This window comes from Dunckerocampus dactyliophorus, chromosome 1 (genome assembly GCF_027744805.1).
Source record: "Dunckerocampus dactyliophorus isolate RoL2022-P2 chromosome 1, RoL_Ddac_1.1, whole genome shotgun sequence".
NCBI classification, from domain to species: Eukaryota; Metazoa; Chordata; class Actinopteri; order Syngnathiformes; family Syngnathidae; genus Dunckerocampus; species Dunckerocampus dactyliophorus.
In genome coordinates this window covers 22,850,705-22,872,509 of record NC_072819.1, presented here as the reverse complement: position 1 = coordinate 22,872,509, position 21,805 = coordinate 22,850,705, and the positions used below count along the sequence as shown (strand labels likewise).

At 39.7% G+C, this 21,805-nt stretch overlaps 1 protein-coding gene across 1 annotated transcript; it reads left to right on the top strand.

The window, feature by feature from the left end:
• Positions 1-9,573: 9,573 nt before the first annotated feature.
• Positions 9,574-19,949, top strand: LOC129194618 (serine/threonine-protein kinase SBK1-like). Its single transcript, XM_054799810.1, has 4 exons — positions 9,574-9,650; positions 10,283-10,453; positions 15,112-15,314; positions 15,430-19,949. The coding sequence occupies exons 2-4, from the start codon at positions 10,291-10,293 to the stop codon at positions 16,039-16,041; spliced, it is 978 nt and encodes a 325-aa protein (XP_054655785.1). The 5' UTR covers positions 9,574-9,650; positions 10,283-10,290; the 3' UTR covers positions 16,042-19,949.
• Positions 19,950-21,805: the final 1,856 nt, after the last annotated feature.

The following is a 21,805-nucleotide window of genomic DNA, read 5'->3' as shown; positions in this document are numbered from 1 at the left end:
CCACACTTAAATGTTTCAGATCAAACAAATGTAAATATTAGTCAGAGACAACACAACTGAACACAAAATGCAATTTTTAAATGAAACATTTTATTATTAGGGAAGAAAAAAAATCCAAACCTACACGGCCCTGTGTGAAAAATTGATTGCCCACTAAAATACAAATAACTGGTTGGGCCACCCTTAGCGGCAACTACAGCAAGAGTTTGCAATAACTTGCAATGAGCCTCTTAGAGCGCTGTGGAGGAATTTTGGCCCACTCATCTTTGCAATTGTAATTCAGCCACATTGGAGGGTTTTCCAGCATGAACCATCTTTTTAAGGTCATGCCACTGCATCGCAATAGGATTCAGGTCAGGACTTTGACTAGGCCACTCCAAAGGCTTCATTTTGTTTTTCTTCAGCCATTCAGATGTGGACCTGCTGGTGTGTTTTGGATCATTGTCCTGCTGCAGAACCCAAGTTGGTTTCAGCTTGAGGTCACAAACAGATGGCCGGACATTCTCCTTCAGCAGACAGCAGAATTCACGGTTCCATTTATCACAACAAGTCTTCCAGGTCCTTTAGCAGCAAAACAGCCCCAGACCATCACACTACCACCACCATATTTTACTGTTGGTATGATATTCTTTTTCTGAAATGTGGCGTTACTTTTGTGCCAAATGTAATGGGACACACACCTTCAAAAAAGTTTTGTTTCGTCAGACCACAGACTATTTTCCCAAAGGTCTTGGGATCACCAAAATGTTTTGTAGCAAAACTGAGATGAGCCTTAATCTTGTTTTTGTTCAGCACTGGTTTTCATCTAGGAACTCGTTTTTGCCCAGTGTCTTTCTTATAATGGAGTCATGAACACCGACCTTAACTGAGGCAAGTGAGGCCTGCAGTTCTTGGATGTTGTTGTGGGGTCTTTTGTGACCTCTTGGATGAGTCATCGCTGTACTCTTGGGGTAATTTTGTTTGTCCGTCCACTCCTGGGAAGGTTCACTGTTCCATGTTTCCACCATTTGTGGAAAATGGCTTTCACTATGGTTCGCTGGAGTCCCAAAGCTTTAGAAATGGCTTTATAACCTTTTCCAGACTGATAGATCTACTGTAAATTACTTTCTTTGTCATTTGTTCCTGAATTGATCTCGGTATGATTTCTAGCTTTTGAGGATATTTTGGTCGACTTCACTTCGTCAGGCAGGTTCTATTTAAGTGATTTCTTGATTGAGAACATGTGTGGCAATAATCAGGCCTTGGTGTGGCTGGAGAAATTGATGTCAGGTGTGACAAACCACAGATAAGTTATGTTTTAACGGGAGGCAATCACTCTTTCACACAGGGTCATGTAGTTTTGGATTTTTTTCTCCCTTAATCATAAAAAGTTTCATTTAAAAACTGCATTTTGTAATCAGCTGTGTTGTCATTGACTAATATTTAAATTTGTTTGATGATCTGAAACATTTAAGTGTGACAAACATGCAAAAAAACTAAGAAATCAGGAAGGGGGCAAAATCTTTTTGACATTACTGTGACAGTTAAAATTACATTTTTTATGATAAAATTCGGCTTTAATCTTGTAATAGAAAAATACGACTTTATTCTTGTAAGATTATAATATACTTTTTCTCAGAATTATGACTTTCTTTAAAAAATCCAACTTTTATTTTTCTTGAAAACGGCTTTTTTTTTCTCAAAAATAAGTACAAAAATATCTTCAAAATGGACACTGTTATTCTTGAAAATATACTTTTTCCATGAAAAATACAGTAATATTTTTCTGAAAAATATTAAATTGAGTATATGTTTTTTTCATGAAAACTGACCTCTTTTTTTTTAAAGATGCCTTTTCCCTTGAAAATATATTACTTTTTCTTTGATAATACTGTATCTGACTTTTTTCTTAAAAATGTACAAACCGGGTAATAATTATTGTTTTACACTATAATAATACGCAATATATCCTCCAGCTTCTGACCGTGTGTTTGTTGCATTGACTGTTGATTTGATTTGTCCAAAGTGGCCCAAAGCGTAATTACATTTTGCACCAGTAGAGGGAGCCAAATACGTGTTCTTTACGTCTGCTTTGAACTGGCGGTGTCCACCGAAGCCCGGATACTGAAAAAAATCAAAAGATATATATATATATATATATATATATATATATATATATATAGTTTTTTTGTGGAAAGGCTAAGAAAAATGTTATATATAAATTTCAGGACAAAACTTTGTGTTATTATTAGTTATTAGTATCAACATTTTAACTTTTTGTCTTCACTATGTAACTTTTCATTTTTTGTTAGTTTTTTTTGTTTAATTTTATTTCTACATTGTTTCACGGGGCAATAAAAAACAAGCCGCAGGCCGCCAATACCCTACGAGCCACACTTTGGACACTACAGGCTTAGAGAAACTGTTGCATTCATTGATGTGAAAAGAAACCAAATATGTCATCAATCATGCAAACTTGTTAGCGAGAAGTTAACATTTTGCACTCAGTGGTTGTAGTCCGTACATGTACATGCATAAATGCATGTGTCTTTGCATTTGTCTTTGAATGGCAATTGTATGGTACAACGTTATGTAGGCTACATTTGGACTGGAAGGAGGCAGTTGCTTACGTCCAAGTCCTCTATTCTGAGAGGCATCACTGGTGCTAGATGGACCTTTTACTTCCACAGCAGGTGTTTATGTCAAGTGCCTCGGAATGTGTCCTGATTTTACTCTGTGGTAGGAGAACGATTTCACCTTTGTACAAACCACTCTCACTCACTCATCACACACTCACATGAAACCAAGTGTGTGTAAACACTGTACAAAGACAAGTAATGCACTTTAGATGACTGAACCTCTAATAGCCTGTCGAGTGTTCTGTGCAGCTATCAGATTGGACGTGCGATAAGCAGGACACTTTTGGACATGATGACACAAGGCTACTCATCTGAATATTCAAGCTGAAGTCTTGTGCAAAATGTCGCATGTCACCCAGTTGTTCAGGGGCCAACTGTGAACAAAGAAAGAAGCAGAATTGTGTCGACTCAGTTTAAATGTCTCTGTCATTTTCTTTTTAAATCATGAATGAAATCTGCTATAATCAGAAACTAGTCATCACATCCTTGTGATATTATTGAGTGAATGGCTACAATGTAAAACAGTAAAACTTTGCAAATCAGACACAATTTATTGCGTGACATTGGTCCACTTAAGGTTATTTCAGATTTGTAACACATCTGTGGCTTATTTTTGTTAAGTGTATATATAGATAGGTACACTCCTGATCAAAATTTTAAGACCAGTTGAAAATTTGCAAGAATTTGCATTTTGCACTGTTGGATCTTAAGGAGGTTCTCAGTAGAGCTTCGAAATGCAAAAAGAAGAAATGGGAGTGAGACCAAAAAAATTTCAGTAAGCAATTTATTGGAACCAGGCATTAAAATGAAATAGGTTGTTCATTGGCTGATAAAAAGTTTAAAACCACAGCTAAAAAAAACAAACATCCCTAAAATAGAAATACCATCCATCCATTTTCTATGCCACTTCTCCTCTTTAGGGTCATGGGGTTTTTGTTTTTTGAATGTGGGAGGAAACCGGAGTACCGGAGAAAACCCACGCACACGGGACTCAGTAGTGAGTAGCTGCGCCATTCTTGTTAATCACCTCAAAAATTGGTTTGGGCAAGCTTGATGACAGTGTTTCCAGGAGGATAGTGGGAATGCTGATCCAGGTGGTGAAGATGGCTTCACGGAGGGCATCCACTGTCTGGAACTGATGTCCATTTTTGTAAACTTCCCTTGCCATCCATCCCCAAATGTTCTCAACTGGATTTATATCAGGGGACATGCAAAACAGTGATGTTATTCCTCTGGAAGTAGTCCTTTGTCAGGCAGGCATTGTGAACTGCAGTGTTGTCCTGTTGAAAAACCCAGTCAATAGCACGCAGACGAGGGCCTTCAGTCATGTGGGATGGCCCCTACAACATCTACACATTGCCAGCTGCCGTTTGACGCCCCAGCACAACCTGAAGCTCCATTGTTCTATTGAGGGAAAAGGCACCCAAGATCATGATGGTGCTCCTTCCACTGTGAAAAATATCTCATCACATAGTACATCTCACTGTCATGCCAGTAATGTTGGTAAGGTTAAATCTTTTCTCATTAGAAAATAAAACTTTCTTCCACCTTTCAATGATGGTGCTGTCGTGCAAATTCCAAAATGGGCAATTTTGTGGCGTTGAAGGAGACAAGACCTTTGAAGATGTTTTTAGTTCTTAAAAACCTTCTCTCACAGATCTCAGATGTCGTCTGATGGTTATTGGACTGTACTCTGCACCAGTAACAACCTTCGTTGGCCCAAGGGTCATGCCATGTCTTGACGTCAACCAATTAGATCCTGTTTACACTCCTGATCAAAACCTTAAGACCAGTTGAAAAATTGCTAGAATTTGCATTTTGCACATTTGGATCTTAATGAGGTTTTAGGTAGAGCTACAATATGCAAAAGCCGTAAGCTATGCTGTAAGACTTTATTATTCAATTATTTTTTAATGATCTGTGTGAAGTTGGTGATTCATGCAAACATCCAGTGAGAGCAAACAGGGAAATATTCTGTCAGCCTTGTTCATTGTATTTTTCTCAAAAGCACCACATTCAGTAGTACAAGCAAAGTCTTCCAATTGACTTTAGATCACCAGCCAAATTAGAAGCAAGCAGACGAAAAAAAAAACAAAAAACACGGCATTGACCGACGCAACATGGGCCGTTTACAGCTCTGTCTTGTCAAATGCTCCGCATACGTAACGAAACAAGTTTACCAAGAAACTTTACATACGAGCCGAGCTGAGGAAAACCTACCAAAAAAACAGTCCAGTGTGGAGGCAGTGACCAACGCGACACAAGCCGTTTTCAACTCTTGTCAAATGCACTGTGCGCTCCTCTCTCTGGCTGTAGAGAGTCTGTCTGGGCAGGGGCGGTCGCTGTGTGTGACTGGCCAATCACTGAGCGTGAAGAGTGAATACATAAGTAGTTACCCAATGAAGATTTACAGATAATGACCAGCTGTTCTCGTTTCATTCTCATGCATTATCCGTAACGGATACTTGTCTAAAACAAGTATCCAGCTTGTCCTTAATAATCAAACAGAAACCTAATATGAAGTTGCCACAAGCGTCTCTTTTCGGCTTTGTGCAAACATCGAGTGCACTCAATAACTGAGTGCACTGAGTTGGATCATGGTGGCTGCCAGTTTCTGTTTGTGAGCACATTTCCAATAATATAATGTTGCAGAAACATTTATTAAACACCATGACATCAAGTTTGACATCATTATTCTTGCTAATCGGACAATAAAATACAGTACATACAAAAGACATACGGGAGGTGCTTGCAGTACTCTTCTCATCCTGAAGGGGGGAGGGGTGTGGATGAACTGGAAGGTCCTTCCATAGAGAGGAAAGAAGGTTTTTTTGACATCAGCACAAGCTCGAGAGCAGCAAGGAGAGATGGTCAAAAGCAAATAGATCTGCTCTTTGCCTCAGATGAACTCTCCTTTCCACTTCCTGTTTCTGTCTGAGCTGCCTAGACTCACTCAACTCAGTCGCCAATAATGGCATGAGGGTGTTGACAAGTGAATTGTGAACCTGGCGTGGGCTCAGGGGTTCAGTGAGTCGTGCTGGGCTCATGTGTTTAGTGAGTCGAGAAGGTGGACTTGTTGCACATGTGAGAGTTTCTCGGGTGATGTAGCATTGAGCGCTGAAATACACGTTGACGTCACAGCCATATTGGATGGGGCAAGAGAGAACGGGCAAGATGCCTAATTCATATTCTGCATGGAACTGTACGTGATTGTACGTAAATGTACTGCTGCAAAGGGCCAAACATCTCCATGATGTGTTTGCTTAGCGCGTATATACTGTATGTCTATGGGAGTCTCTGAGTGAGGGTTTTTTTGTGTGCATGCATGCTGTTTCATCAGACCCAAGTAAATCGAGTACTTGATTCACTTTCGTGAGTGACTCATAAAAACTCGAGTCAGTAAAAGGTTTTACCATCACCAGTTTACCATCCCTAGCAGCAAGTCAAGTGCATTAAAGAGATTTTATGCTCTGCTGAATTAATTTGACTGCCAAGATGGATGATTATATATCACGCTCACCAGGAGGTGATCACACTTTTACAACAAAGTATCAGAGCTTTTCCTGGCTCAGACGCATGTACTTCATACACAAAAGGTGAGACCACATATGTTTTTCAGTTAATAAAACAATAAATAAATGGAACTAAGAAGTATTTGAAAACAAAATGCTTAACAAAACTCTAAAATTATTCTTGTTATCATCTTAATGAGCAAACCTGTATTAACACAGAAAAAACTCCAAAGGAGTCAGTGCCTCACCAGCCATGAACCATACCCCACATCACTGACTATCAATATAATCCATAATAAAGAAATTATATTTTACCAACATCATGACTATATGCTGTAGGTATGTAAATCCATCTATATGATCCATATCGAAGAAAGCGCATTTTCCCAACTTCCTGACTAGATGGTATATCTGTATGATCCTGAGGGTATTAAAATGTTTCCCAACTTTCAGACTATCGATCAAAATGACGTCTATCCATCTGTCTGTCATGCTCGTAAACACTCAGTAAGTGAAAAAATAACTGTGACGTTTGCCAACCAAGCTCAGGGTCAGTGTTATTGAGTGACATCTGATGATTCCGCCTCTAGGATCCCAGTAACGTATCTGTTTCTTTGTGTCGTATGTGTTGACGCCCATGGGCCGAGAATAGATACCAGGGGTCGCGGTGCTGAATGACTTTACACAAAATGTGACACACACACACACACACACACACACACACAGAAAGTGTAGACAAGAACACCCCATTAAGCTGCGGCCAAAGCTGTGAGCTGTAAGATGTGTTTGTGTGAGCGCCACCACCGCAGGAGGGCATGTATGTCCTCCTCCTCAGGGCCATCAGGGCAACATTCCCACTGCGCTGCAGAGGGATTCTTTTCTACGTTACAAGTGTTAAATCAACATGTTCGCAGTGTTATTGAGAAGGCTTGCATTTAAACAGTGATGATTCATGAGAATGACATGCGGTGATGTTTGAGTTAGAAGGGGAGTTAGACTATGCTAGCTATGATGGTCAAATGCTAGACTCAATCTATTATGGAGACTTTTGGCGTGTGATGACATGTTTCCTCTCTAAAAAATGAATTTGTTTTGCTTCTAGTACCTACCGGTATTCTCATAGTAAAACCCTTCAGCAGGTGTTCTCAACCTGGGACCCACATTTTCCTATCGACATCAAGTCGTGACCCACTTTTATAGGGGTAAAAGCATGCAAATGTATTTTTATTAAAACAGCCTTCAAAACACATGCATGCCATCTTTTTAAACAAAAACACACTCAATTCCATGTGCAAATTGTATTTTTATTTCAGTGCGCAATATTATAAGGAAGAACTGCAAAAATTTGTATTTTTTATTACTAGTCACAGTTGTGTCCTTGGGCAAGAGATTTCACCCATCTGCATGGTTGTTGCTGCCCACACTGGTGTATGAAGGGTGGTGGTTGGAGAGGCTGTAACCACAAATTGGCAGCCATGTTTCCGTCAGTCTACCCCACAGCAGCTGTGGCTACAAACGTACATTACCTGTGTGTGACTGAGGAGTGAATGAACAACGGGTTGACTGTGAAGTGCTTTGGGTACCTTGAAAAGTGCTATATAATGTCATCCATTATTATTATTTCTTCCGTGGGTTGTTTCAAACCACTATTAGTAATACTAGCTGTAGAGGGCCAGCACCTTCACTTGAGCAGAATGTTACTTACAAGACGTTACTTGCTCAATATCACCCTTAAGCACTTGTTGCAGATGGCTGAGTCGGCATCTTTTCAGGTGAAGTACAGCCAAACTTTCAAGCGTTTCGGCGTGAGCATGTTAGCTTGATGCTAATACCTTCACCAGAGTTGACTCGGTGGTAACTATATCTCATTTTTGCCTCATTTAAGTGCAACTAAATTAATTATTCATTCATTCATGTTTTATGCCACTTGTCCTCACTAGGGTGATGGGGCATGCTGGCGCTTATCCCAGCTGACTTTGGGCGATAGGTGGGGTACACCCTAGACTGGTCACCAGCCAATCGCAGGGCAACTAAATTAACTAGTTTCTATTAATTAATGAATTAAAAGTACTGATTAATTAATAGTAACAAATTAATTCAATTAGTTTCTTAATTTGTTAGTATTAATTCATTAATTACTTACATTACATCAGTGAGGGGCAGGTAGGCAGAGCTTCACAAGCCATAATGAAAAGTACAAAAAACAAATAATAACAATAGTGTTAATATAATAGTGTTAATATTGTCCATTGAACTGTATAATAAATGTATTTTCTGTATGACTCCAATTCGTTTTAAGATTTTCTTAAGTTAAAATCGTTGAATTTGCAGATTTCCTGATCAAATACAGGGAAGAAGCCTAAAGTGAGGCCACCGTGAGCGTGGCTTTTCAACTTAATGCACAAGCCACGCCTACTATCTGATTGCATATTGAGTTGACATATGTGTTGGTGTTTGTCAGCATGTCGCCAATAATACAGTATAATGTTGCAGAAACATTTATTACACACCAAGACTTTCTACGTGTGTAACGTTTTTAATGAAAGTGTGTCATCATTATTCTTGCTAATCGGACAATAAAATGCATAGAAATGTCATACGGGAGGCACTTGCAGTACTGCTGCATCCTGAAGGGGTGGGTGTGTGCGTGAGCTAGAAGGAAAAGACAGCTTTTTTTTTTCTTCTCGCACTAGCGAGGAGAAAATAAAATGCATTGAATTTATGTTTATCCTCTGCTGAATGAATGAATGAATTTGACTGCCAAGATGGAGGATTATATACCCAAGCTCACCGGGAGGTGATCACACTTTTACAACCAAGTATCATAACTTTTCCTGGAGAAGGTAAGGCTGCATGTACTTTATATACAGACTTTATATACAGACAAAAGTTTCAGTTTATAAAAAAAACGTCCGACACCTTCTACACAGAAGCACAGATGACGTCTCAAGAAGCCTTTTCCTTTATAAAAAAAAGTATGTGAGAAATTTGGAAAACAAAGTGAATTACTCTCCTCTTTTTTTGGTCATCCTCTTAATGAGCAACCTGTAGTAACATAAAAAAAACCAAACTCCAAAGGACTCAGTGCCTCACCAGCCATCAACCTCACCGCAGATTGATTTGCAATTATATTCTTTGCAGTATCATGCATGCAGCTGCACACATTAATCAGATCCAGTATTTGTCTCTGCATAATAGCATATTTCCATGTCCTTGGTTAATAAGAAGAGCAACTAAAGCTTTTACTGGCTGCATTCATAACAAAATATAACTATGTTACAACAGACTTGCATGTATTTGTGTGTTGGTATGAGAGCAAGCACAAGTGCCCTTTGGAGAGACAGTTTGTAATCAGTTGTCAAAGTGTCAGATGTTCTCATTGTAGCCGCTGAGAGTTGAGTTATGTGCTGGGCAGGGGAAAAGCTCTCAGCTCCACTGGGCATGTTCATCCGAGCAGCAGCAGTGGATGTGCTTCACTCTACTCTTTCTGCCACAGCGTATTTCAAGTGATCTGTCTAAGGTAAGACTTTCATTTTATAGCTTATAATTTATATCGCATAGGTAAAGGCAGCGAACAATAAGTAGGTTATTTTTATTGCTAGCTGTGATGTTGGGTTTTGTCATTGAATACCTCCATAAGAAATGTACATATATGTATCCATTCTGTAGATCCACATTTTATTTGTCATAAAACATGTAAATACCGCACAGTACAAGAAATGTTTTAGTAACATTTTAGCATGTAAATGTAAACTAGAATTTCTCTTGGAGATTAATAAAGTATCTATCTAAACAGATGTTATAGAAGTGTGCTGTTGCTAATAGTAAAACATTTATAATTCATAAAATCCTTTTCAGTTATATTGTCGCTGTTTCCGTTCAAACTCTTTGGGACCATATTTTCTCTGAACTTTAAAGTTGAATTCTGAGATGTTCAACTACATAATTGTTTGAGTTGTGAGCGTTCTCAATAGCTACATTTTGTATGAAAAGTAATGTGCTTTAATTAGTAGAAACATGTTTTGGGGGTTTTAGAAAGCTTGTTTACTTTTTCCTGATGAAATGGTTACTGAGCAGCTGTAAAAATGTAATGTTCAAATGTTGATTTATTAAAAATATCAAAAATGTTTTTTTTTTCTTGTTCGTAAGCAGGGCTAGCAATGATTGAGTTAGGACTGGCTGACGGCAGTCTTGTTGACGAGCTGATGGAGCTGACGGCCCAGAGCCTCAGTAAACTGGAGATCCAGGAACACTTCAACGTCATCAAGGAGATCGGCCGAGGAAAGTATGGCAAAGTGCTGCTGGTTACACATCGCTTCAGAGGTAGACCTTTGCTTTGACTTGACAACTAGTAAATATTAGGGCTGAGCCGGATACTCCTTTTAGACGCGTATCCATTACGGATCATGTATTTTTGCCGAGTACGAGCATGAAATGAGTATAGCTCATATAGATCATCTGTACTTGTGCTGAAGGAAAATCCTCATTGGGTAACTACTTATGTATTCACTCAGACTTGCAGCAGGTTGCAGCCACAGAGGAGCGGTGCCTCACTCTTTCACACACAAACAACATCTTGACTCAAGCTCACGTTGTTGAAATTAGTAGTTATCCTCAGCTTGCCTCTATTTCGGTTTGTATGATATCTAAACGTCTGTGTAGGCTCTCAGTCGTACAGGAGTTGTCCATCGAGGAAAAGGCTTCTTGAGACGTCATCTGTCATCACGACACCTTCTTCACAGAAGTACAGATGATGTCTCAAGAAGCCTTTCCCTCTATGATATCTAAAGTTTGTTGGTAAACTTGTTTCGTAAGTTACGCAGTGCAATTTGCAAGACAGACTTGAAAACGTCTCATGTCGCGTTGGTCACTGCCGCCACTCTGGACGGGTATTTTTAGGTTTTCCTCAGCTAGCCTCTATTTCGGTTTGTATGTAACGTTACTTGGTAAACTTGTTTAGTAACATACGCCATGCATTTGACAAGACAGAGCTGTAAACGACTGGTGTTATATATAAAGTCAGTTGGAAAACTCATAGCACTGAACACGGTGCTTTTGAGAAAACTACAGTGAACAAGGCTGACAGATTATTTCCCTGTTTGCCATGGATGTTTGCATGAATCACCAACTTCACACAGATCATTAAAAAATAGTTAAATAATAGTCTTACAAATCATTTGCGCACATACACAGTACACATATAGCTGAATAATAAACAATAAATATAGCAACTTCTGATCAATCCATGTCAATTTCAGACTTACAATAATGTACCAATTTAAGCCCCACCCATTTCCAGATAAATCACGCCCACTTCCGGTTTATGCCCCACCCAGTCCGAGTACAGATACGGCTACAGATTATTTAGATGGGTCAACAGTAGAGCTTCAAAATGCAAAAAGAAGAGACAAAAAAATTGTATCAGCAATGTATTGCAAACAACAGCTGAAATAGGGTGTTCATCTGCTAATCAAAAGTTTAAGACCATAGCACAGAAAAAAACGAAACCCCTCTAAAATAGAAATAACATTTTCAAAAAAGGACTCAATAACGAGTAGCTGCGCCATTCTTGTTTATCACCTCAGAAATTGGTTTGGGCATGTTTGATGCCAGTGTTTCCAGGAGGCTAGTGGGATTGTTGCTCCAGGTGGTGAAGATGGCTTCACGAAGGGCATCAACTGTCTGGAACTGTAGACCATTTTTGTAAACTTCCCTTGCCATCCATCCCCAAATGTTCTCAATTGGATTTAGATCAGGGGAACACACAGGATGCTCCAAAAGAGGGGATCATGTGGGATTGCCATATCATACCAGTAACATTGAAAGACATCAGGACCATCTAACTTATAATTTTTCTCATTAGAGAATAAAACTTTCTTCCACCTTTCAATGTCCCATGTTTGGTGCTCTCGTGCATTCCAAATATGCACTTTTGCTCAGGTTGAAGTAGACGAGGCCTTTGAAGATGTTTTTTGTTCTTAAAACCCTTCTCTTGCGGATGCAGATTTGTGAAAAAATGTGATAGATGTTCAAACTGCAATGTAGCGAGGGACGACTGTAATTAGTAGGCATTTTGGACTATGAACGGCAGCCAGAGTACTCAAGTAAACTATCCTCAGAACAGGGAGAGCATCCAAATGCTACACAGAAAGTCAAGAAGAATTGGGGTTCGGAGTCAAGTGAGGGTTTACATCTAGGGTTGGGTATGAGGGCTTAGCATTAGGTTAGGGTTTAGGAATTAGGGTTGGTGTTTAAGGTTTAAGGTTAGTGTTTAGAGCTAGGGTTTGGTGTGAGGTTAGGACTAGGAATTAAGGTAGGGCAGTAGTGCCCAAAAGTTGTCTAAAACAAGGTTATGCTTATGATGCATCATCTGTTTTAGTGGAATGTACATTTAAATGTCTAATCAGTTGTAATATTTGGAGGTATTCAAAATCCATCCATCCATCCATTTTCTTTGCCGCTTCTCCTCATTAGGGTCGCAGGGTATTCAAAATCGCCACGTAAATCGCTAATGCTAATGGCTAAAGTCTACATGGGATTTCCAGTGTAAATTACCATCGAACAAGCGCATTTATTTAAATGCATTTTGTTTATGGTGAATGTCGCAGAGAGATTATCTATGCCTTATGTAAGTCATAATTAACATGCTTTATTTCTGTATGTTCAGTTTTTATAGTGCTTCAAAGTAAAGACTTTGAAATGAAACTCAACTAGACCCTTTATTGAGAACCTGTTCTCTGTCTGTTGAGCTAGCAAGTGGAGACCAAACATTAGTCGAAGCAGAACACTGATATTGCGCCCCGCTGACACCCTGCCCCGCCTCCCCGGGAGGGCGCACCCCACAATTTTAGAAGCACTGGGATTTATGGTTTTGCTTTTGAGTTCAGGTTTAAGGTTGGGAGTTGTGGTAGTGTTTAGAGTTTAGGGTTAAGAGTTAGCATCAAGCATAAGGGTTTACAGTTAGGATAAGGGTGTAGAGTTATGTTAATGTTTGGGTTTAGGGTTAGGCTTTAGAGCAGGGGCAGCCATTACGTCGATCGCGAGCTACCAGTAGATCGCCAACGTAGTTTGGGTTGATCGCGTAAACGTCACTTTGTAGTTGTCATATGAGATCAGTCAGCTGATATTAAGCTCCCCTCCTGATTCGTGCTTGCTCCCCCACGGCGTTTCAAGCTACACACGAAGATGTAAGTTTTATCTTTATTATTCTGATTATGGATGAACTAAATCTGCGGTGAGATGTCTATATCTATAACAAAAGTTATCTCATCAAGCATCATATCAAGGTTTAAAAACCTCCCTGTTTTGGCCTCTCTCTCCTCATGTTCTAGACGTTCTCTCTCAGATTGTTTTGTAAGAAAGTCCAGAATTGCACTCTTTTGTATTTGACTTTTCCATACTGGGATCGTAGCTTTTAAAAGGCCCTGGAGTACTGTATTGTGTAGCAGGGGACTTCACTTGGCTCAGCATCTCCTGCAGGAATGATACATATTCATGAATGATGGGCTACAACTATTAACTCATTGGAAATCCAATAATAATAGTAATAGTAGGTAGCACAGTAATAGTGTGCTGAAAACAAATATAGAGTGATGGTAAAAAAATAGATGGGACAACGACAGATTCCAAAAGTTGAATAAAGTTTGATAATGTGGTGTGCTCGGTTTAAGGAGGGGTAAGGACCACTTGATTCTCGTGAACGCGCAAAACCTATTCCACTCAATCCAATCAATTTCTTTCATGCCGTCTCTTGTTGTGGTCATCGCCAGCAAACTAGCTAACCGTGTAAACTGCTTGCTAACCGGCAATAAACAATAGAAGAAGAAGAAGCTAAGTGTGTGACTCTGAACGCTTTATGTTTGCAAGTTTTCTCCCTGACAAAATCCACAATGTTGACGAAACGTTCTGCACCCAAAATGCAGAGAAAGCCAACCATCGCACACAAAGTTGGACTTCTGGACATGCTGAAGCAAGGTAGAAGTTATGGCTTAGGGCGCCTTAAATGAATCTTTGGTTCGAGGAGAACAAGGAGGAGGAAAATACGACTTTTACTATCTTTTCAGAAGTGGTGTGGGGTTACTGTCAAGCTGTGAACTTTCCCGTGTGACTTTGTGGTTCATTTGGCCTTTTATGCCTTAGTTTTTGTGCCCTTATTTTGTTATTACTTCTGTTTTTTGTTCCGTCCTGTGATTTGTCTGCTTTGCCTTTTTGTTCACTCACACCTGCCGCTAATTTGTGTTGTTGGTATTTAGTCCAGATGTGTGCTCCTTTGTTTGTCGGAATATTGTCATTGAACTGCTCTGCCGTTACACAGCTGCATTTATCAATAAAATACACATTTTACCTGCAATCGTGTCTCATCTCGCATCCTGCGGTCGCCACCACAACGCCAACATGCCAAGACTTGACAATTACACTCCTATTACTCATTACACCGGATTTCCCAACTATTATGCTACAGGGATTCTAAACTGCCGCTAGCAAGCAGGCCAACAAGATAGAGAGCTAACCAGTTAGCCTCAAACTTATTTCTTCTAAACTTAAGAAAAGGTTTTAAATGGGGAAGAAGGATAAAGTAAGAAGCCATAAACTTACCACTTATGGAGAAGAAATGTTTTTTACTCTGCATCCATGGCTATATCAAGTGCAAGGAAAGGTAATATAATAATGATGGATGTCTCATCCAGGTAAAATTACTGCTGCCTACTGGCCAGAAGTAGATGTGCAGACCTCAGTGGACTCTGTTCCGCCCCCCTTTCTGCCAGAGTATAATTGGGCTGTAAGGGTGTAGGGTTATGTTCCTGTTCGGGTTTAGGGTTCAGCTAGTTATTGTTTATGGTTAGAGTTTAAGGTTAGATTTGATGTTTGGGTTATGGCTTAGATCTTCTTGTTGTGAGGAACAACCAGAGTGATTCAGCCTTTTTCATTTAGTAGACATGAATACATTGAAATAGCTAAAGTCAAGTATGTATGCTACACAGGAACTCCCATGGCCTTGAAAGTAATGCCCAAGACATCAACAAAGCTACAGGGTTTCCTGCGAGAGTACTGCATCTCCTTGCATCTGTCCTGCCACCCCTGCATCGTGGGCCTCTTTGGCATCGCTTTCCAGTCAAATGAGCACTACTGCTTTGCACAGGAACTCATCATTGGGAGGGACCTGTTTGCTGTCATTCAGCCGAAGGTGAGGTTGGTTTGCACATAAAAGTAGGCATGTGTACAGTATGTGTCCATGTGTGTCATATCTGATGTGCAGTTATTAACTTTAACAAGGCCTGTTCATACTTTGTCTGTTTAAGGTGGGCATCCCTGAGTCGTCCGTTAAACGTTGCGTCCTCCAGATTGCCAGCGCTTTGGAGTTCATCCACAGCCGGGGCCTCGTCCACCGAGACGTCAAGCCGGAAAACATCCTTCTGCTGGATCATCACTGCAGCCAGGTGAAGCTGGCAGACTTTGGCCTGGCCCAGAAGAAGGGCACTCTGATCAGCTATATTACAGGGACCCTACCTTACATGGCGCCTGAGCTTTGCACCGTTGCTTTGCTGGACGGTCAGAAAGAAGTCACTGCTCCTCCGCTGAGTGTGGAACCAAGTCTGGACACATGGGCCTTTGGCGTGGTTATATTCTGCATCCTCACGGGCTACTTCCCATGGGACCGTTGCATGGACTCAGATGACTACTACCAGGAGTTTGCTGACTGGTCCAAACTGGGAGACAGCGCCAACACAGAGGATGACATTCCACCTCTGTGGAAAAAGTTCACTCCAGAAGCCATGGAGTTGTTTGGTAAACTTTTGGCTCTGGATGCAGAAAAGAGGTCTACTGTTGGGGAGGTGAGAGAATATGTGGAGAAGGCCTGGCTTAAAAAGGAACATGGGATAGAGCAGCTGCAGACAGAAGAGAAAGAATAATTTTGGACCTAAAAGAAGATAGGTCATCCCAACACTTCTTACAGCCTGCAATTTCATTTGCATCATTTGTTGAAATCATGTAGCGTGGCGAAACACTATCATGGCCTGTAATAACTGTTAAGGAAAATACATTAACTGAATGATCAACAAACTCATGCATTTTTTCCTTAGGCTTTACATATGTAAAATATGTGTGGTCATTTGTGTAGTATTTAACATAGGCTTGTGCCATTGGACTTAAATTAGGTTGCAGCAATTGAAATTAAATAGAAGTTACAGGTTAGGGTTTATGGTTCGGGTTTAAGGTTAGAATAGAGTTAGGAGTTAAGGTTTATACCTTTGTCTTCGGGTTATGTTAGAGTTAAGGTTTATGGTTTAGTTTTAGAATCACGATTACTGCCAATTTAGGGTTAGGAGTTTACTGTTAAACCTGAATTATGCTTCAGTGTCGTCACTGGTGTCTTGATCCTGTTATAGCATTTTGTCAGCTGCTAACATGTGACTTGCAATTCTCTTCCAAAACAAGTCTCTTTGACCAGCTATTTAGCTTCTGTTGTAGTAATCAATTGTGACTGCAACATCCAGGTCATTGTTGGCGCTGGAAGTAATTGATGTGGAACGTGAGTCACTTTTATTGTATTTGCTGCTCTGAAACCGCTCATATTTATATCATATCCATATAACTGCTCATGTTTGCATAGTGCATATTTCTTTGCTGAGACGCTCCACAATTTGCGTCATTATTTTGTTTTGGCAGACTTTTTGGCACAGAAGTGAAAAAACAAAAATTATGTACTGAAAAAAAAGTCGACCAATCACAGCTCGACTGTCTGCGTTGCTGTTTACGTGAAGTTAGAATGTCCACCGGAGGGTTTGAAGGGAGAGGAGCAAGCCGGTGTCTCTTTCACCAGCACTGTGATGCTGAAGCATAATTCAGGCTTTAGGGTTTTAGGTTAGGTTAAGGTTTAGCTTTGGCGTTAAGAGTTTCAGGGTTAGGTTCGAGTTTGGGTTTAGTGTTAAAGCTAGAGTTGGCGTTCAGTCTTAAGGTTAAGAGTTAGGGTTTAGGTTTAAGTTAAAGTTAGGGGGTTTATGGTTTGGAATTGAGGATTAGGGTTACAGGTTAGAGATAGGCTTTCCTGGTCAGATTAGGGTTTAGTTTAGAGTTAGGGTTTTGAGTCCGGTTTCAAATTTAAATTTAAATTTAACAGTTCAGGGTTAGGGTTCCAACGTTTAAAATTAGGGGTTTACAGTATGTCACAAAAGTGAGTACATCCCTCACATTTCTGCAAATACCTGTATGACAACACAAAAGAAACAACACTTTCATGCAATTTAAAATAGTCAGCGTTCATCTTCGATAACAACGTAAATGTACTCTTTATCTTGATCTTTATGCACAGCAACAATTCTTATTTTCACATCCTCAAAGAAGTATTTGCTATGAAGCACCATGTTGAACTTCCTGGTACCAAAATGAGAGTGTGTGAGAGCAATAACACCAATAACATCAATAACACCTTTCAAGTCACATGATCCCAGGGATAAAAATTGGCTAATTGGGCCCAATTTGTACAGTTCAACAAAGAGGTGTACTCACTTTTGTTACCAGCGGTTTAAACATTAATGGTTGTGTGTTGAGTAATTTTGAGAGGACAACAAATTTACACTGTTAACCAAGCTGTAAACTGACTACTCTAGCTTGTATCAAAGTGTTATTTCTTTAGTGTTGTGTTATGATAAAATATAAAATATTTGCAGAAATGTGAGGGGAGTGCTCTCCTTTTTGACATACTGTAGGTTTATGATTAGCAAACAGGATTAAGGGTTAGGTTTAAAGTTAGGGTTAGCTGGTGGTTGGATTTGAGTTAGGGATAAGGGTTGGGTTTAGTTTTAGGGGTAGCAGTTAGGTTAGGTTTTATAGTTAGAAGCAGGGCTATGGATTAGTTTTGAGTTAGGGGTTACAGTTTATATTTAGATTAGGGCTAGGCTTAAGTTAATGGTGCAATGCAAAACAATTTACAGAGAAGTATGTCACATGCATACACTTGCATAATTGTCTGAAAATGAGTTATTTAATCCTACCCCTTCTTCGTTTTTCAGCAATTGCTGATAGTTGTTCACTTCCTGGTTTTAACATGTATGAATAAATGTAGTGTATAGTAGTGTAGTAGTGTATGTAGTGTAGTGTAATAATATAATAAATAGAATAAATAAATAGCAGTACATAAATCATAGAATAATAAAGGAATACATCATTAAATTTCAACAGAACTTGTACAGTAATTAATAATATGTGTTGTACGGTAATAATGACATATAAATAAATGACAATTATGACATAATAAACATGGTATATCATGACTTAATCTATAAACGTGTGTACAAGTTCTAATTGACCTAACAAAAATAACATCATCCATCCATCCATTTTCTATACCGCTTCATCCTCATTAGGGTTGCGAGGGCTTCTGGAAACAGTTCTCAACGTGACTGAAACATGGATCGCTGTCGCTGGAGCCAGTCCTAGCTGACTTCGGGCGACAGGCGGGGTACACCCTGGACTGGTCACCAGCCAATCGCAGGGCACATATAGACAAACAACCATTCACACTCACATTCATACCTATGGACAATTTAGAGTCGCCAATTAACCTCACCTGCATGTTTTTGGAATGTGGGAGGAAGCCGGAGTACCCGGAGAAAACCCACGCGCACACGGGGAGAACATGCAAACTCCACACAGGAATGCCCAGGGGAGAATCGAACCCAAGTCTTCTTCCCGATCTCTAGGCCGTTTTGGCCAACGTGCTAACCACTAGACCACCGTGCGGCCCAAAAATAACATCATGACAAACATTATTAATGCCTTCTTGTTTGACAAAAAAGATCCCGTCTGTATAATTAATAAGAGTTAGGCATGATGATATCAGTTGCTGTTGTTTCGCGTTCTTCTTCTTCCTTAAACTTTGTAAACATGAACTGCTTGTACTGTTTCTTGAAATGATTCGCATGTTTACATATTTTGAGTTCTGTACTGTTCCATAACTTAAGGTAATTCCGCATACCAATACGCTGTAGGCTTTTTGTGTTTATCATCATCAACTTTATTTCAGACACATACAGTACGTGGTCCATAGAACATTAAAAATAAAACAGACATCGCCAACAAGACACAGTAAAAGATGGTTATCCATTGCTATATAAGGTAAGGCGCCAGTGTTTCCAGAAAGTAGAAAAGAACCTGACTGAGGGTTGGTCTGAGTATATATGATGCTATTTACAGAGCATGTTAGCCTACACATACATACATCTGTACATGAGGTTCCTTGCCTTGGTAAAGTGGCCTGAACAAACATTTGACTGACCCGAGTACAGCGGGGAACAGGCAGCATCCTTGTTGTTCATAGGTATAAATGTTTTAAGTAAAATCTTCCCTTAGGTTGTATTTCTCCTGTCTTGTTGAGAAGAATGGCGGAAGCAGGTTGTTATTTGCTTTGTGCATCATTTTAAGTGTTGAACTAGAGCAGTGAATTTCAATAATTGGGATTCAATGAATAAAGGGTTTTGTGTGTTTTCTGGAACCAGCATTGTGGATTATCCTAACTGACCGTTTTTGTAGTACAGATTGTAATACTTTTGTAGTTGTTTCCCCATATCGCCCCACAATAATTCAGCAGTGATGTACGGTGCGGTTCATGGCTGGTGAGGCACTGACTCCTTTAGAGTTTTTTAAAATGTTAATACAGGTTGTTCATTAAGAGGATAACCAAAAAACAAAGAAGAGACTAATTTTATTTGGTTAAAGGTTTTCTAATTGTTTTCGGATACTTCTTAGCCCCATTTTTTTTTTTTATTAACATGAAAAACATTTGTGTTTTTACCTTTTATTTGTATATGAAGTACATGCAGCCTTTCCTTCTTCAGGAAAAGTTCTGATACTTAGTTGTAAAAGTGTGATCACCTTCTGATGAAGTTGGGTAGATAATCCTCCATCTTGGCAGTCAAATTCAGCACCGCATAAAAATATCTTGCATTTTAATTGTTTGGAACTTTATCTCTAGCGGGCACTGCTGTTCGTGTATATCAATAAAAAAGAGAAAAACGCTGGCTTTTCCTTTGTGCAAGGACGGCAAAAAGAACCTTCCAGCTCAAGCTGGTACTGCAAGTGCCTCTTGTGTGACATTTCTGTGTATTTATTGTCCGATTAGCAAAAATAATGATGTCACACTTACCTTAAAGATATTACAAAGGCTCTAGAAATCATGGCGTCTAATACGTTTCTGCAACACTACTGTAAACAGCAGGGGTCACCAACGTGGTGCCCGCGGGCACCAGGTAGCCCCCCACCACCACATGAGGTGCCCGCAAGCCTGCTTTTCATTCAGGTTTTCAGTTAATAATGAAAGAACAGTAGAAAAAAATGCATTCTGAAATACAAAATATGAGTTGTGGACACCAGCATTTTGTTAATGTTCTGGTAAAACAAGTATATTCGCTTTGTTTGGGTTTAAAATAAGCTCTGAAAATAAATGTTACAAAAATGAGTAGCTCTTGGCCATTTTCATTTTGTAAAAGTAGCTCTCACAAGGAAAAACGTTGGTGACCCCTGGTATACAGTATTATTGACTGACATTCTGACAATCAGAACCTGGCAGGTACCATGACCCCACTCTGTGTGCACAGTAGGCGGTTTTGCGTACTAAGCTGGGAAGCTACGCTCATGGTGGCCCCATCTTAGGTTTCTGCAGTGTATTTGATCAGGAAATCTGCAAATTCAGCGATTTTTATTTAAGAAAATGTCAAAAACAATTGGACTTTTGGGGTTTTTTATCAAATTTTTCATCATGACAAGTTATGCTCTGCCTCACCTGCCTCCCCTGGCCGCACATGACTGTAACTCAGATATGGGAACATCAGAGAACAGTAGAGTTATGGAGTGATTTTTGGTTCAGAATATGTTTCGCTTTATTCAGAATCTCAGTGTTTCTTGCTACTTTATGTTGGGTGTGTGTAATGTGAGCTATACAGCTCAATTTGTTTTAGTGCTAATAACATTAAAAAAAAGTTTGGAAAAAAATAACAACAAAATGAAAGTACTCACTTAATAAAACATATCTGTCATACTGCTGTCATAGATGAGCAACTATAAAATATGAGTGACATGAAGTTTTTACACATCCCCCAGCAAGTTTCCTGAACCACCGCCATCTTGACCGTGACGTCACAACGAGAACACGTTCTGAGAACCAGATTCAAACAAACGTAGCCAGGAACTCACAGCAAAGCCAAGAAAGTGCCACATTCACAATAATAAAATTCACTGATATTGTGTTGTGATGACTATGATATAAGCCACAAGTATGTTCTTTTGACCGACAGTAAGTGACACTGACAGCTCTATGCACGCTGCAAAATACAATACCAGTGAGCAGCGATGGCTGATTATCTAGCCCTGGCTTGAAAGCCCATGCTATTATTCTAAGATTTGTAGAATAGATCAAGTAAAAAAACAAAACAAATATGGATTTACTAACTGAAACTGACAGAGGGATCTCTGTGTGGAGTTTGCACGTTCTCCCCATGGTGTGCGTGGGTTTTCTCCGGGTACGCCGGTTTCCTACCACATTTCAAAACCACGCATTTACGAGTTTAAATTGACCCTAGGTATGACAGAGAGTGTGAATGATTGTTTTGTCTATATGTGCCCTGCGATTGACTGGCGACCAGCCCAGGGTGTACCCTGCCTCTTGCCCGAAGTCAGCTA

Coding starts and splice junctions, on each gene's coding strand:
- LOC129194618 (XM_054799810.1), top strand. CDS start 10,291: ATGATTGAGTTAGGACTGGCTGACGGCAGTCTTGTTGACGAGCTGATG. Junction 10,454..15,111: donor GGTTACACATCGCTTCAGAG/GTAGACCTTTGC, acceptor TATGCTACACAG/GAACTCCCATGGCCTTGAAA. Junction 15,315..15,429: donor TTGCTGTCATTCAGCCGAAG/GTGAGGTTGGTT, acceptor TGTCTGTTTAAG/GTGGGCATCCCTGAGTCGTC.